This window comes from Dreissena polymorpha, chromosome 6, assembly GCF_020536995.1.
Source record: "Dreissena polymorpha isolate Duluth1 chromosome 6, UMN_Dpol_1.0, whole genome shotgun sequence".
NCBI classification, from domain to species: domain Eukaryota; kingdom Metazoa; phylum Mollusca; class Bivalvia; order Myida; family Dreissenidae; genus Dreissena; species Dreissena polymorpha.
In genome coordinates this window covers 86,719,729-86,735,507 of record NC_068360.1, presented here as the reverse complement: position 1 = coordinate 86,735,507, position 15,779 = coordinate 86,719,729, and the positions used below count along the sequence as shown (strand labels likewise).

The 15,779-nt window shown below is 38.3% G+C and overlaps 3 protein-coding genes across 4 annotated transcripts in view; all 3 read right to left on the bottom strand.

The window, feature by feature from the left end:
- The window catches only part of LOC127836643 (uncharacterized), a 318,189-nt gene that overhangs the window by 204,387 nt on the left and 98,023 nt on the right, over positions 1-15,779 (bottom strand). The gene's annotated exons all lie outside the window — the stretch shown is intronic.
- LOC127835872 (uncharacterized) overlaps positions 1-15,779 on the bottom strand; it is a 385,246-nt gene that overhangs the window by 288,707 nt on the left and 80,760 nt on the right. The window lies entirely within an intron of this gene.
- LOC127836645 (uncharacterized) lies at positions 5,958-15,689 on the bottom strand. Of its 2 annotated transcripts, none has more exons than XM_052363329.1 (5): positions 15,561-15,689; positions 12,588-12,699; positions 12,157-12,264; positions 7,094-7,310; positions 5,958-6,298 (listed from the first exon to the last, which is right to left on the bottom strand). In XM_052363329.1, exons 1-5 carry the CDS (start codon positions 15,615-15,617, stop codon positions 6,061-6,063), a joined length of 732 nt encoding a protein of 243 aa, XP_052219289.1. In that variant the 5' UTR covers positions 15,618-15,689; the 3' UTR covers positions 5,958-6,060. The 2 variants fall into 2 exon arrangements, with proteins under 2 accessions (XP_052219289.1, XP_052219290.1); XM_052363330.1 differs by lacking the exon at positions 15,561-15,689 and adding an exon at positions 14,808-14,954.

Below are 15,779 nucleotides of genomic sequence, written 5' to 3'. Positions count from 1 at the left end.
TTAAGACATAAAACAAAATCATCTTCGAAGTCAAGATTCTTAGAGCATTTTTGAAGAAAGCATGCATCCAACATTGTTTATACTTTTTGTCATCACAGATGCACATTAACTTTCCATGGTCAGTATCCAAGACTTGCCATGCCGACCATCTCAAGTATTCTAATTGTATGGTCAAAAGTACAAGTCCGTGGTCATCGTATGTTGTAAAACTAACAAATATCATGTATTTCAACTTTGTTTTTTAAGTATTCATTAAATTTTCATAAAGCAAACATATCAAACACTCACATTTTAAAATTGTGTGGGCAATTATTTGTATGTCCCCGGATCAAATGATCGTGGATATATTGTTCTTGGCCTTTCTTTCATTTTGTCTCCAACCTTTTACCTTGGTTAAACTTTTGCAATAACTTTCGTAATATTGAAGATAGCAACTTGATATTTGGCATGCATGTGTATCTCATAGAGCCGAACATTTTGTTGGTGAAAGGTCAAGGTCATCCTTCATGGTCAAAGGTCAAATATATGGCTTCAAAGCGGCGCAATAGTGAGCATTGTGTTTCTGACAAACACATCTCTTGTTTGTTTTTGTTTTTTGTAAGCTTCTAAAACAACCCTATGGCCCAGCTCGACGACACAAGAGTTGAAATGTAATGTCCCTGTCCAACTAGATTGGTTTAATCTGGAAGTAAATTGGTTGTTAAGGTACTGTAATTCAATACATCTCTTAGTCTTATTCATGAAAAAACTAAAAAATTTAGAGGATTTTTACAGGACTTATTCTTTGAAACCAAATAATGCCCATTAAAAAATCAGTTCAATATTGGTGGAGTGTCAAAAAGTTGGTTTATTCAATAATACAACCCCAATGAAGATATTGTTTAATCAAATTTAATATAAATAGCGTACATGTACATTTAGCTACAATGACATACCATTTTCATATTACTGAGTACTCCTCAGAGCAAAATTTGTCAAAGAATGTAGCAGCACAAATGAAAAAAACACACACTTGATTACATATAATTTTTTATACAAATGCATTCTTACTTAGTAAGTTTAATTGACATGTGATATCTGCACTGATCCGAGAATTAAAATGTGAACACGTGCAAAATAATATGAGTAAACGTAGAAAAAAAAGTTCCTATTTTTTCTTTTAGTTTTTCCTTTAAATCTTTGAGTTGTTAAATGTTGCACCGACTGACTAAATTAGTCTTAAATGTTTTTTGAAATTACCTAAGTAAATTTATTAATGCAACATTTTGTGAACTATGTTTAAAATTTTAAAGAAAGCAGTCCATGCCATATAAAAGCAATACTATTGAAGAACACAGCGTGTTTTTAGTGTAAATGAGTAATATTCCCTAAAGTCTAAGAATAAATTTACAAAGGGTATTTAATTAACTATTAATTGTGTTATGACATTTGGTTTCTAATTACAAATTGATCAGCCTCCGTCCACTATTGTTTATTGGAAAATCCAGACAATGTATTAGAACCCCAGAATGAAACTCAAAGCATGTAATCAACAGTTCCATTGGCCCTGAATAAACTACATTAGTATTGTTAAACTAGTTTGTGAAAGTATTAAATCAAAAATAAGATGAATAAATTCACCGATAATATTTGTAAAAAACAACAACAACTGCATTTAAACAGTCATTTCTTAGTTTTTTTACAAAATTAATATCACCCTCTTGTAAATTTTAGTTTCAATTGATTGCAATTTTAAGTAACTGTAACTTAAGTGATATACATTTTTAATTAAAAAAGGTGAATTACATTTAGGTGTTTCCCTGTATCAATATTTTCTTACTATTGGCATAAGAGATCACGCTGTGACTCATGGTAAAAAACTTAAGTAATAAAAATATTTCAATCTAGGTAAGTGACCCGGTAACATAATGATGTTTGACAGTTATTATTTTCTTAAGTTAATACACACTTTTTCTTTAAATATATATTTATTTCGGTTGGTAAAGCAGATTCTTGATTTTCCAGCACTGGATTTCTTAATGTAGGTCTCACAAGATAAGTACAAAAACAATTTGTTGATGCTGAATCTGTACACATGAAAGAAAAGAACAAAATATACAAGCAATACTTTCATTACTTTAAATATCAATGATAAGACATAAGCGTATGCTCCATAGAAAAGTTTATATATTGAACTAGAATTAAAAATATAACAAACCTAGTTTATTTATAATGCTATTCAAACCTTAACACACCGTGAATGTACATTTATGGACAATGTAGCTATTTCTCATTTGAGTAAACCAACATCATATGTAAAATTAATTGCAAGAAAAAAGTATTTATGACATTCATTATTGTATTTACAGGTATAAAGTACATTAAGCTGTTGCTAATTGGCATACCATATTACACATTTTATTGTAATAAAGTAAATAAAGACATGTATGGGGATCTTTGATGAATAGACTAAGTATTTGCATATGGTTTTACATTTTTATAATTTTTCGTTTAAGTATATTTTACTCACAAGACTACAGCAACTAGAATTTCTCGAGACATCAGATTTTGGCCTAAATCAAAGAAACAATAAGTTGTTATTGTCAATGAAAGGTTATAAATTCTGAACTTTTTCTACTACCATAATTACTACCATTGTTAGTAAGTTTATTTTTATGCCCCCGAAGGAGGGCATATAGTGATCGGACCGTCCGTCTGTCTGTCTTTCCGTCACACTTTGTATTTAGGTTTCGCATTTAGGTTTCGAAAAAAGCTCATAACTTCTATGTCGCTTCACAAAGCAACTTGATGTTTGGCATGCATGTGTATCTCATGGAGCTGCACATTTTGAGTGATGAAAGGTCAAGGTAAAGGTCATCATTCAATGTCAAAGGTCAAATATATGGCTTTAAATGGCGTAGAAGGGGGCATTGTGTTTCTGACAAACACATCTCTTGTTCTTTTTAATAATTATAATATATTTAACCAAATAGATGTACATGTAATATAACTATAGGAATAATTATTTAAAGACTGTAATTAACCATTGCAAAGACTGATACGATATCATTTATTTATATAATACTATCATATCTAATAATACTAATAATAATCATTGAATCTGTGAAAACTCTCAGAGCAACAGTTTCGTGAGTTGGGACTACTTTGCCAGCCAATATGACGAAATTCCTTCCATGCCAATATGATATTACTTGGGATTCCGCGGGAAAACAAACATTAGAACGCAATTTAAAAAAATCACCATACCTTACCAATCTATGTCCGACACATTTTAGTTTCGGTGAAAAAGATTTTATAAATAACCAACTTTTTGCTCGCTTGAATTGTCATTTGCCAAATATCAGAAATACATACGCAATAATATAATGTTCGTTATTTCTGCCATTGTGTATAGAGATGCTAGAAACGAAGTTTTGATAAAAAAGATATAGTAACATCACCATCACGATGTTTGCAAGATATATATTTTCTGTGTCGTTCACACATTAAAGAACAAAATGATCATGCTCATTGTAAGTAAAAAACACGATTTAACATGTATAATATAACGCAAATCTTGTTTTAGCAACATTACAATCAGACAGCTCAATCAAAACAGCAGTATGTCCACCCTAAAGACATTTGCTTCGGTGAATCGGGCTCAGTTAAATGCGAAGTTCGGGTATATTTCTGTTTCTGCGTTTCTTTCTTCGTATGCGTTTTATGTGAACATTTCTGGTTAGCATTATTCCATTGCTTAAAAAGTCCTTATGCTCCAGATACTTTGCATACAACAATTGAACAGTTGAAAGATCTAAATTGAAACGCGTTTTCTTTTTATATTTGATTTGAACTGTGATGCATTAGGGTTCTTTTATAATTTACACTTACATGATAACCACGTGTGATGTTCTTGGGCAAAAATTTGAATTGACCGTTCCAAGACCGACTTCCCAAGTTCTATTTTTTTTATTGTTCGTGTTAACGGCCTAATTTATGATGTGTGCCGTATTTTTGTGTGGTAGGAATGACTGTATGGTAGTAGGTCATTTCTAATAATTAATGGCCTCGAGCTAAGATAATATTTTTCTCCTGCATGAGATACACGAGAGACAATTGTAGCTGATGTTTCGCGTTCTTTATATCAGTTACGGACAATTAGTAAAGGGACACAATTACAAATGTATATATATGTATGGGTTAATGCTATTTTGCTTCTGATTAAATGCTTAAATCATCCGCTGTTTTACGTCCTGTTTAAATAATAAACAAATGTATATTATTAAGCAAGTCACAGTTGAAGTGTGTGTTACATTGTCTTGCATCCTTTAAAAAGTCAGTATTAAATGTTTTAAATCTGTTCTTAATGGTTTCACAAATATTTCATATTTACTCAACTGAGCATAACATACATGAAACAAAAGAAAACGAACCAATGTTCTTAAACTATGAAGAGGTTTTGCTTTCTGAACTTTTTTCAAGTAGATACTTTATGGAACATGTTGTGCAATAACGGGACAACCTTGACAGACTGAATTTGTATGGTTTATCAGTAGACATCACTTGAGATAAATTGTCAATTTGCAAGCGGTAATATCAAGACATATGTAGATTACAATAACACTCCAGTAAGTAAGAAGTGCAAAACAAGATCATTATCTTTACTTCCTAGAGAGTATTCATACACTAATCCAGTTTCAAAACCTCTTGCAACCGATAATTATTTGCACACGGCAAACATACTTGACATTGGCTACACATCAGAAAGCAGAGAGCGTAATAATAATCAAGTTATATGCACATATGTCTCGTAAATGAGGACTCGTAAATGATGCGAAAGTTGATATAAATTAATATGGATTTGCTAAAAATGCAAAATCAAGTGAAAAAATCACATGGAATATATCTTTCATTTTTCTTTCAGTAGAGATAAATCTAAGTTAATATACTGTCCTGATTAGCAAGTCTTGCAACCGCTATTATGAGATTGATTACTAAATTTTGTAGTGAACATTTTTCATATTCTCGTGACTGATTTCGAAATTAACGACACATTTAGATTTAAAGATTTTCAAAAATATGCTTATGTTAACCAAACATGTTTGTGACAATAGAATTGCAACGACATTCTAACCATAATGAACATGAATTGCTGTAAAAAAAAGTATCGTTATATTTTAAAAGGACAATATTGGAAATTGTAATGAAAGATTTGTTCATGTCCGGTATATCCAGTTTGTTAATGCCGTATCTGTCAAGTATGTTGTACAACATGGACGTAATGGAGACTGAGCATAGCTTGGTATTGAGCCGCGTTCTGAGAAAACTGGGCTAAATGCATGTGCGTAAAGTGTCGTCCCAGATTAGCCTGTGCAGTCCGCACAGGCTTATCAGGGACGACACTTTCCGCTTTATGGTATTTTTAGATTCAAGGAAGTCCCTCCTTACCGAAAATAAAGTGAGGCGGAAAGTGTCGTCCCTGATTAGCCTGTGCGGACTGCACAGGCTAATCTGGGAGGACACTTTACGCACATGCATTAAGCCCAGTTTTCATAGAACGCGACTCGATAGACGGTAATGAGCGGTGAAATGAAGTTTGTGAATAGGCGTAATACAAGTGAAACGCGCTTTCATTTTTTACAACAACGCATGCATACACAGACGAGAAAAGACATTCACGTCAGGAAAAGATTAGGCTAATGACTGTTAAACACCGTCAATTTGCATCTGCTTTTAGATTTCAGAGGATATCATCAAGGTGAAATATTGCAAATTGCAGAAAATATCAGTTTCAAAAATATTCAAAATTAAATTATTTTTTAAATCATTCCTAAAAAAAATATGTTTTAGAGGGGGGGGAGCGGCGTTCTATTTGCACCATCATTTCTTCGAAGTATGATTTAATCATGCTTAATATACTGTATAGAGCGTAAAACTCCACATTGCACAGCTGAAACATAAGGAATCCAAAAATGAAATGGCAGGTATGATAGTATTTATTTTATCAACGTATATTAACTCGAACATTTTACCATAAACAACAATAACATCAAAATCCTCGGGCAATTAATCCCACGCGCGCTAGGCACACCAGCCATATCTCAGTGCGCATGTGCGATAGGCATTGGAATACGTGGAGACGGTCATGAATTCGGAGAGCCATTCTGGATTGATGGTAAAGTCCTTGCTGTTGGCGTACTTGAGGTTCGTGTAGAAAACGGGCTTGGCCCCGTAGATGTACTGGTCTCTGTCATCCCACTCGGCCGGAGGGGCCTTCCAATCGGATCGAAGGGCTATCGGGGGCCGGGACGGCACCTCCCTGGGAACAGATGTATATATGAGTCGTGTTCTGAGAAAACTGGGCATAACGCTTGTGCGTAAAGTGTCGTCTCAGATTAGCCTGTGCAGTCTGCACAGGCTAATCAGGGACGACACTTTTCGCATAAACAAGATTTTAGGTAAGAAGGGACTTCCTTTAAACGAAAAATACCCTTAAAGCGGAAAGTGTCGTCCCTGATTAACCTGTGCGGACTGCACTTTACGTACATGCATTATGCCCAGTTTTCACAAAACGCGAATCGTGTGATGTTTTTCATACGCCATTATTTTTAAGGATCTTTTTTGTGTATCATATAGAGTTATTTGCACTTATTATATTGTAAGGCATTGTCGTCACAGAAATTAACTTGACTGAAAACGTTCAATAGATGTATATGCTGCATACACGAAAACATTCATCTCAGTTTCACTTGGGACCTATTCACAATTGTATACCTTTTCATAGATTCAAAAAGCAAAATGCATACATGTGAAAAACATGTAAAAGTCAAATGCAATAAAACATACATGTAACATATATGTTAGTAAACTGCAATAAGACATACATGTAACATACACGTTAAAGTCAACTGCATTAATAAATACATGTATGTACAGTAATAGTCAACTGCAATAATACATACATGCAATAAAAAATACATGTACATGTAACTTACGGTACTGTAAACTGATACAGAAGCTTCTAGAAATCATCTTTTAACGATATAACTTAGTGAGAGTTATTCGGTATGATTTGTTAAAAATGATGCAGTATTGAAAGTTGAAATGGACTCACTTGGTCACTTCGTTCCTCCATAACTTCAGGGGTTTCCAGGGCGGAGTCTTCCGCTCGGCGGTCCGTGGCGGCGGGTCCAGTAGGTTGGGAATTGGGGCGGAAGTAGTCAGCAGTGCCCGGAAGTCGGGGGTTCGCAGCAGGTTCGGATCTCGTTTGTTGATCATCGTGTGATTCGGGGTCGGCGATTTCGGTCGCCTGTTTGCTGTCAATAGGCTACCTGTTAGTGTTGGCAAAAAGTGGGTGGTATGAACGGGACGGAAAATGGGGGTGTCCAATTACAAGCAAGTGCTTATGGCGTCACGATTAACGCGTCAAGCGTCGACTGTCTTACAGGCACGCAGTGGCGTTACCATCTATTTATAGAATGTCATACCACAAATTCATTCCCGCTATGAAGACGAATCGTTGCGGTATTAATTCATTAGTTCGTTATAAATGGGGCGTAGAAGTGTGACAAACAGCAACTAAAGGCTCGGTCACACCGCCAGAACTAAGCTTGAGCGTTCCTGGAGCGGTGAAAAACAATCATCACCGCTCGCTACCGCTTCACGACCGTTCACGACCGTTAAACAGAAGTTGGCCCCCGTTAAGGCAACGCCGTATACGCTCGGTAACCGCTGATGGTTCCTCCTACCGCTCAGAAAGTTTTGAGCTGCACAAAATATTGCGAGCGGTGAGGAGCGGGCCATTTTCCGCTCCGACAAAGTTCACCGCCGTTCCACCAACACTCAGTCAAAGTTTGGCACCGCTAGAAGCAAGTTCGTGGACGTTTGAGTCCGCAAGGCCAACGCAGAAATTTTGAATGCTGGACAACCGCTGCTTCGCCAGCTTTGCCCGGGCGGTGATTAAACGTTGCACAAACTTTGGTGGAGCGGTTGTTAGCGTTTTTCGAACGGACACGGAATTGCTTGAACGGTGTCGGGCGTTGAAGTAGCGATAAATTGCAGTGATGAACCTTTGGTTTGGCGTTGGTATTGAGGTGTTGGAGCGGGAACAGAATTTGGCTATAAATACGGGGAGAAATGAATTAGGAATCCATTTTAAATCTAGCTACCGTTGAGTGCAGACCTCATTTTAATTTGCTCAGTTACAATAAAAGTGTTCTACTATGGATGCTGTGAGACTTTTTGTGATAGGTGCACTAGTCCAGCAGCAGAATCAGAATCTCCTCAGATTGCAACAAGCTGTTGACAGAAGGAGAAGAGAGAGAAGAAGGATGAACAGAGTTGTTTGGGTCAGACAGTGGATACTGAGAAGCCCTGAACATGGACTGTATCACAAGCTGATGATGGAGCTGAGGAATGAGGATCCACGAGCCTTCCATCACTTTATGAGGATGCCACCAGCTATGTTTGATGAAGTTGTACAGAGGCTGACCCCCGATTGACCAAGCAAGACACCAATTACCGACCAAGCCTGGAACCTGGTATCAAAGTGGCAATCACCCTACGGCACCTGGCCTTGGTAACACCTACAGAAACATGCAATACGCCTGGAAGGTTCCCCACAACACCATCAGTGTGGCAGTTAGAGAAGTGGTAAAGGCCATCATTGAGGAGTACACAGATGAATTGTTGTTTTGCCCAACAACTGAACAAGGATGGAGAGACCTGGCTGACAAATGGTAACAGAGATGGAACTTTCCCCACACAGTTGGTGCCATTGATGGCAAGCACGTGGCCTGTAAAGCTCCTCCTAACTCTGGCTCAGAATTCTACAACTACAAAGGCTTTTACAGCGTCATCCTGTATGCCTTGGTGGATGCTGACTACAAGTTCACCTACATTGACGTCTCAGGCAATGGCTCATCCTCAGACGCTCAGATCTACACTGAAAGTGATCTCCATCGTGGGCTGGACCAGAACAGGATTCACGCCTTTCCTCAGCCAGACACCTACCCAATGACAATCAGAATGTGCCTTACTTCATCATCGGAGATGACGCCTTCTCACTGCGGACCTACCTCATGAAGCCGTACAACACCAGAAAGCCCACCCATGAAGAGCGCATCTTCAACTATCGGCTATCCAGGGCAAGACGGGTCGTGGAGAACGCATTCGGCATCCTGGCCAACAGGTTTCAGATTATGCTCACCACCATGCAACTTCACCATGAAACTGTCAGAACCATCGTGGAAGCTTGCTGCATCCTCCAAAACCTGATGCGCACCCGCTATTCAGTGCTCCAGAACAGACTTGTGGACCGTGCACAACCAGATGGCAACCTGCAGCCTGGGGCATGGAGAGAAGGACGGAACTTGGAGGACACTATCGTCGTGCAAGGCCCAAACACAGCCTCGCGTAATGGGAAGAGGCAGCGTTACCTACTCAAGCATTGTTGCAACTCCCCTGCAGGATCAGTGGACTGGCAGGAAAGAATGGTGGCTATCAACTGAACACTGCGTAGAACACTGAGGATACACTTGTGCATTGTCCATATACATGTAATATGTTGATTACTTTGTTGTAAATGCTATTTGTCATTGTTAAAGGAACTCGAACGTTAATGGTGCCCCAGTATTGGACATGAAATGAACAAGTTGTACTTGTGTTTGTTTGAAATGTTATGAGACTCATAACGAAACTTGTGACACGATTCATTCTTGATGTCATATTACATTAATAAAAGCACTTTATGTTTAATCCATTTAGTCCCAGTAGCACCTTTCCGCACTTCTGAAAATTTCAGTTTTTGAAGCCATTGTAATAAATAAAACATTTGCTCCAAAAAGGAGCAAATGCTCTATTGTTTTCAATGATTTCAGTACTATGGGGTCTTGTAAGTCATTAAGCCTGTAGTAAGCTGCCTTTTTGGTAATTTCAGGCAAAGAGGTAGACTCTAAAAATAGCCTGGGTCTTAATGGGTTAAAACATGTCTTGTTTAATACTTGAAGTTTTTTTTTAAGTTAGAAATTCCAATGAATAAAGTTGTCAAGTATAGTTTAATAAAAATGCTGTTTATTAAAGCTCAAAACTTTTGAGACCACCCAAACACACAAGTGCACATAAAACTAATAAACATCAAAACAGCTTGCAAGCTCATCCCTTAAACAAAAATCACATGAAATAACTGAGCAGTCCCTTCAACACATCACAAGCAGTCTCAATTCTCCTCAACGGTGGCCCTTATCTCTGCCAGTAAATCATCAGTCCCTTGAGCTGTGGCGGGGATTGGTATGGATAGAGCATTTACATCATGCCTTTGAAGGTCCTGGAGAATCCACCCCTCGCTGACGGCGCTCATGTTGGCTTGGTTAAAGGAGTAAAACTTCGGCATGTCTGACAACATGAGTCCTGCGCTGGAGCTCCTTGGGGTGGTGGATGGCTGGCTGCCTCTGGATGTCTGCAATTGCTGGAAGTGCTGAGGCTGGTGCTCAGGCTAAGGCTGCTGCTAGAATCCGTAATGCTGAGTCTGGGGCTGGTAGCAATGCGGCCGCTGCTGGTAGAAGGTGAGTGTAGGTGAAGGTACTGATGCTGGAGGTGGTTGAGCTGGAGGGAGGGGGTGGGGGATGGGTCGCTGCATCTCGTAGAGGATGGCCGTCATTCTCTCTACTGTGAGCTGGTACTGGGCATCAGGTAGTTGTTGGAGAGACTGGGACATGTACGTGATGAATGGCTGTCGTGCATGGCTGATCTCCTGGGCAAGGACCAGTCTCTCCAGGACGGCGTTGGTAGCCTTCATACTATCTCTCATCTTAGGGGCGTCTTCAGGCTCGGCTCTGGTGGCGGTACGGCGTGGTCTGGTGTTGGTGGAGGAGAGAGCTAGTGGAAGTTGGGTGCCCTAGGACCTCGTTAGTGCCGCTTGAGTGTCCATAAGCGAGAGGGAACCCTCGTCTTCTTTCTGTTCCTCGACGTCGTGGGAAGGCTGGCGAGAGATGCTAGTCCACGCCGAGTGCTGGGCTTCTGGAGGCTGGTTTGTTAAAGTTTCCTGTGTGAGGGGTATGTTTCTAAGTTTCCTGGGCTTGACCTCCTTGTGCAGGAAGGCGCAGAACGCCGCTCTGTCAACGCTCGCGTCACCGCTAAACCAACTCTCGCTACCGCTCTCTACCGTTAAACCAACGCTAAACCAACGCTGGCTTCAGCGGTGCACCGCTTTGGCAACGCCAGTGTTTTCGATTTTTTTCCCCATTTTGTGCGCAGTGACGAGCGTTGCCGAAATTCGGCCCCTCTTCATACCGCTCAAGGAACGCTCCAGCAAAGTTCTGGCTGTGTGACCGGGCCTTAAGGTTACTGCCATGTCGTTTTGTAATAGGATTGGAAAGAATAAAAAGAACGCCTCAGCAAGCGTCGTCGTTATGTTACACTAAGGTTAACCTGATATATTACAAAACGATAAGGTAACAGCTTGTTATTCTCTGTTGCTGTAATGGCGATGTTTCTAGATGTTTATAGATTATATTTGTTTGATAAAATGGAAAAAAACGAGACATGTTTTTCTCGGTAAAGTGAGACGAAAAACATTTACAAGCTCGAGTATAAATGGTGTGTAAATTTACTCACTTGACGCCAAAAGCAAGCACGTTGAGTTTTAATTTAATGATAACTATTTGCACGCAAGTAACTTTGAAGACTTTGAGTGTTTATACTATTTTTTGATGGATGTATATTGTAGTAATTGGGCAAAGAAATCAACAATCCAGCACCATGTTGGATTTCAAAGAATATTTGCCTTGGATTTTAAAGGAAATGTGTTAGGCCTACGACTTGAACTTCTAACGACTATGGCCTCCCTGGAATAGTCTTGACCCGAGGAGAAACAAGGTATACGTTAACCATCACGGCTAAGATCCCTCACAAAGGAAAAGGATTTATTTTCGTAAAGAAGGAAAACCCATATATTATGACTAACATGGCCGGTTAAAATGTGTTCAGGAAGGGATAACTCATAGGCATAACATATTCTCTTAAATGTGTTTTGTTTTTATCTTCAGATATGAAGTTACGGTTGTAAATTATTTAGATTATCACTGGTGAAATGCGAGTACCTCTCGCATTCATATACATGTATACTTAAATCATTAGTTTCATACATATTTAGTGGAAGACTATTTTGTCATATCTCACCTAGGTCAGTGCGGCTGCGCTCCAGTGGTGGCAGTGTAATGGAGTTTGTAGAGCCGTCCAGGCTCTTTCGGCGGGTCAGAGGCGGCCTTTTGGCGCCTCCGTTTACGGCTGAAACCATTCACAGATAGGGAATCAAATAATACCCGACATAAATATTTGTAATGAGTCGTCAAACTTGTGAAGCACGTGCAAGAATGAAATCTGCTGTGAATCGCCTAGAGTAATAAAACTCCGGAATCTCATCAGGAGAGTAATTCTTGTAACCGTCAGTAAGTATTACACAACGAAGAAAATACATAAACAACCATAGGAATACGATTAAAGCTGATTTATCCCATAGGTAAATGAAAAGAATTTAAAAAATATTTAAGGTGGAATATTATGCTCATAGCGTTCGCGAGTTTATGTTAATTTTGAAGAGCTATATCTACCAAAAGCGTGACTCCTGCTATTCTCCAACGCTGGAATGGCGGAGTTCAACTTCCGGTTTCTGGAATGTTCGAACCCCGAGGGATCGAGCGCAGTAATTGTGCATTCTGAAGCCTATAAAACAGGAACGCGTTTATTCGACCATAATGATGACATTGACTAAATCGATCGCTTACTTTCGCACAGATGCATTATGCACATCAAATTATTTTATTTATTACTTTATAGTTTATCTATTTGTTGTTTTATTTTATCCATCAATGTTATTGAGCAATGCTGCAATATTTCCAACTGATATTTATATTTAAGAAATAATATTTTTCTATCATGGTTTGTTGTCGAATAACCCACAGTAAGGAGTATAGATGCGTAGGAATTAAATCACGAGTGCGAAGCACGAGTGATTTGATAACACGCATCTATACAACTTACTGTGGGTTATTCGACAACAAACCATCATAGAAAAATATTATTTCGATTCTAACACGATTCTGGTTGTTTTTGTTCAAGCTTTAGGATGTGAACTATATTTTTCAATACTCCGCCCTTCTAAGTACCAAGTTCACTATTTAGTGACGTCATTAAATTGTACAAACATATGACGTCATTTTCATTCATTAATATTTTGCAAATAACGTCACTTTCATTGAAAACAACAATCGTAGAAACTTAATGTCGTCACGTTTATTCATGCTACTGAAAAGCTGACATGCTATAAATGTTTTCTGAATTACGTTTCCCAACAAATAACATTCTTTGTAGACGTGGTTATGCCACTTATCACCAAATATACAATTTATTGTTTCATTACATTTATATACATGCTACATTTATTACATTTCTTTTAGAGCGGGTTTTAGCACGTGCATTTTACTGCAATATTTTCTTTATTTATTCGGAACTATTTTCGAAACATTAAGCTCCACCCATAAGTTATTGCAGAATAACCCACACTTGATTTCCTTCTTTGTGTATAGAAAACAAGTCGCGTGCCGTGTTAGAATAAACGACAACACGAACACAAATCAATAGAGACAATTAACCCATTTATGCCCAGTGGACTCTCCCATCCTTCTAAATTGGGTCAATTTATTTCCAAAATTAGGGGTGTCAAGTAGATCTATATATATTTCTATATTTAGAATATTTCATAAAGAAATTCATTTAAGCAAACAGCGCAGACCCAGATGAGACGCCGCATTATGCGGCGTCTCATCTGGGTCTACGCTGTTTGCAATGTCCTTTTTTTCAGGACGCTAGGCATAAATGGGTAACGTTTCTGAAGAAAGAAGAACGTGTCCATGTAATGATCAACATGCCTGTACATTTAAAATTTGAAACACGTCATTATTCACCCACCCGAAATATACCAACGCACCTTTTCTGTTTTTATATTCGTGTGTTTAATATTGATTTTAACCCAAACAATGTATATACCAATTTATTTGTTACATATCATACGCGAAAAATGTTTTACTCATGACAGTAGGCTTAAGGCTTAATAATCCGATATGTAAGGGTTCTCAAATAATAAAACCACGTTATTCAACGATTCTCAGTGCTATATAGGTTATCTCATAATCAGCTAGAAACCTCACACATTGATTTGTATTTCGTATTAATCTAAATGCATTTATCAGCATGCAACAATGAAAACAATATTTTTACTCGCAAATGTTTTGATCAATATAATGATATTAATAAATTTAATAATTGATGCTATACGTCTGATTATCAACTTAACATGAGCTGTGTTTGTGAAACACAATGTCCCCAGTGACCTTGACCATTGATCTAGTGACCTCAAACCATGTTTGATTGTAGATCTCAATGAGATGCATGCACATGTGAAGTTTAAAGAACACAGACCCAAGAGTTTTCATTTTATGAGCAAGGTTCAAGTTTTGGGACAGACACACACATACAATGACAGACCGACAGACCGACAGACAGACAGACAGACAGACAGACAGACAGACAGACAGACAGACAGACAGACAGACAGACAGACAGACAGACAGACAGACAGACAGACAGACAGACAGACAGACAGACAGACAGACAGACAGACAGACAGACAGACAGACAGACAGACAGACAGACAGACAGACCGACCGGCCGACCGGCAGGCAGGCAGGCAGGCAGGCAGACGACAGACAGGCCAAAAACAATATACCCCCTGATCATTCGATATGGGGGCATACAAATAAATCACACATTACCTCTGACGACTGCATATTCCACTATCCGATTAAGATTTGAAATTGAAATCGGCTTTTATTTGTCGCGAGCATACTTTCAATTTATAAATGATCATTATTACCTGCTGGGAATGGGTTTATTATACGTGGGTAAATGCTATTGATCGGCAGAATTAAACGCATGACAAACCATAGACACACACCTATGTTATAATCTATCAATACAGTCTGTACCCAAATTGCATGAATGAACGTGAGAGAAACTATTACGAATATTACAAAAATATGGAAAACATCAATATGCATAATAACGAACCCGCTCAGACATTCATGCATTAAGTAGTTATTTATGCATGTATCGATGTATATATGAAATTTCTGTCTGTGATTGCTTGGATGTATGTTTCTCCGTTTTCACCAGCATTTTAGTCACATTACGAGGGTTAGTTTATCAGCTCAAACTTCTCCTGACATTACTGCTTTACCAGAAATGAGTGTATTTACGTCTGCCAATATCTGACAACTTCTCTACTTGAATCAGAGGTTAAACGAAGAATGGCTGTAGACATGCTTTCATGACCAATACAAGTTATGTGGCCGGGCCAGGTATCGAACCCGCTATCCTCGGATGTGTAGTCCAGTGCTCTACAAACTAAGCTAGACGGCCCAGTTTAGAATACTATTTGTTTGAGTATTACTTATTATTACTATTCAAATTATATTACATTGATTCAAAAGGTAGTAACTTTAACTTATGATCATAACATAACATACCTTCTGCGTTCGAAATGCTTTAGTTAAATCTAATCCTTGCAACGACTTTATTCCCATTGTAAAGCTTAGCTTAATCGATTTATTAAATACATGTATACTTCACGCATATATAGAATGTTTAACAGGACTGTTTACGACATTTGGGATACGATTGTCTTTATTGTATTACACAAATAATACAACTGTCAACGGGTAGGTATTAAATTTCAGCCTCGCTCT

What these genes read in the sequence shown, in the direction of transcription:
- LOC127836645 (XM_052363329.1), bottom strand. Translation starts at nt 15,617, where the DNA reads ATGGGAATAAAGTCGTTGCAAGGATTAGATTTAACTAAAGCATTTCGA. An exon ending in TAGCAGGAGTCACGCTTTTG is followed by an intron (nt 12,265 to 12,587) that starts GTAGATATAGCT and finishes GAATGGTTTCAG; the next exon opens with CCGTAAACGGAGGCGCCAAA. An exon ending in TGGAGGAACGAAGTGACCAA is followed by an intron (nt 6,299 to 7,093) that starts GTGAGTCCATTT and finishes ATCTGTTCCCAG; the next exon opens with GGAGGTGCCGTCCCGGCCCC.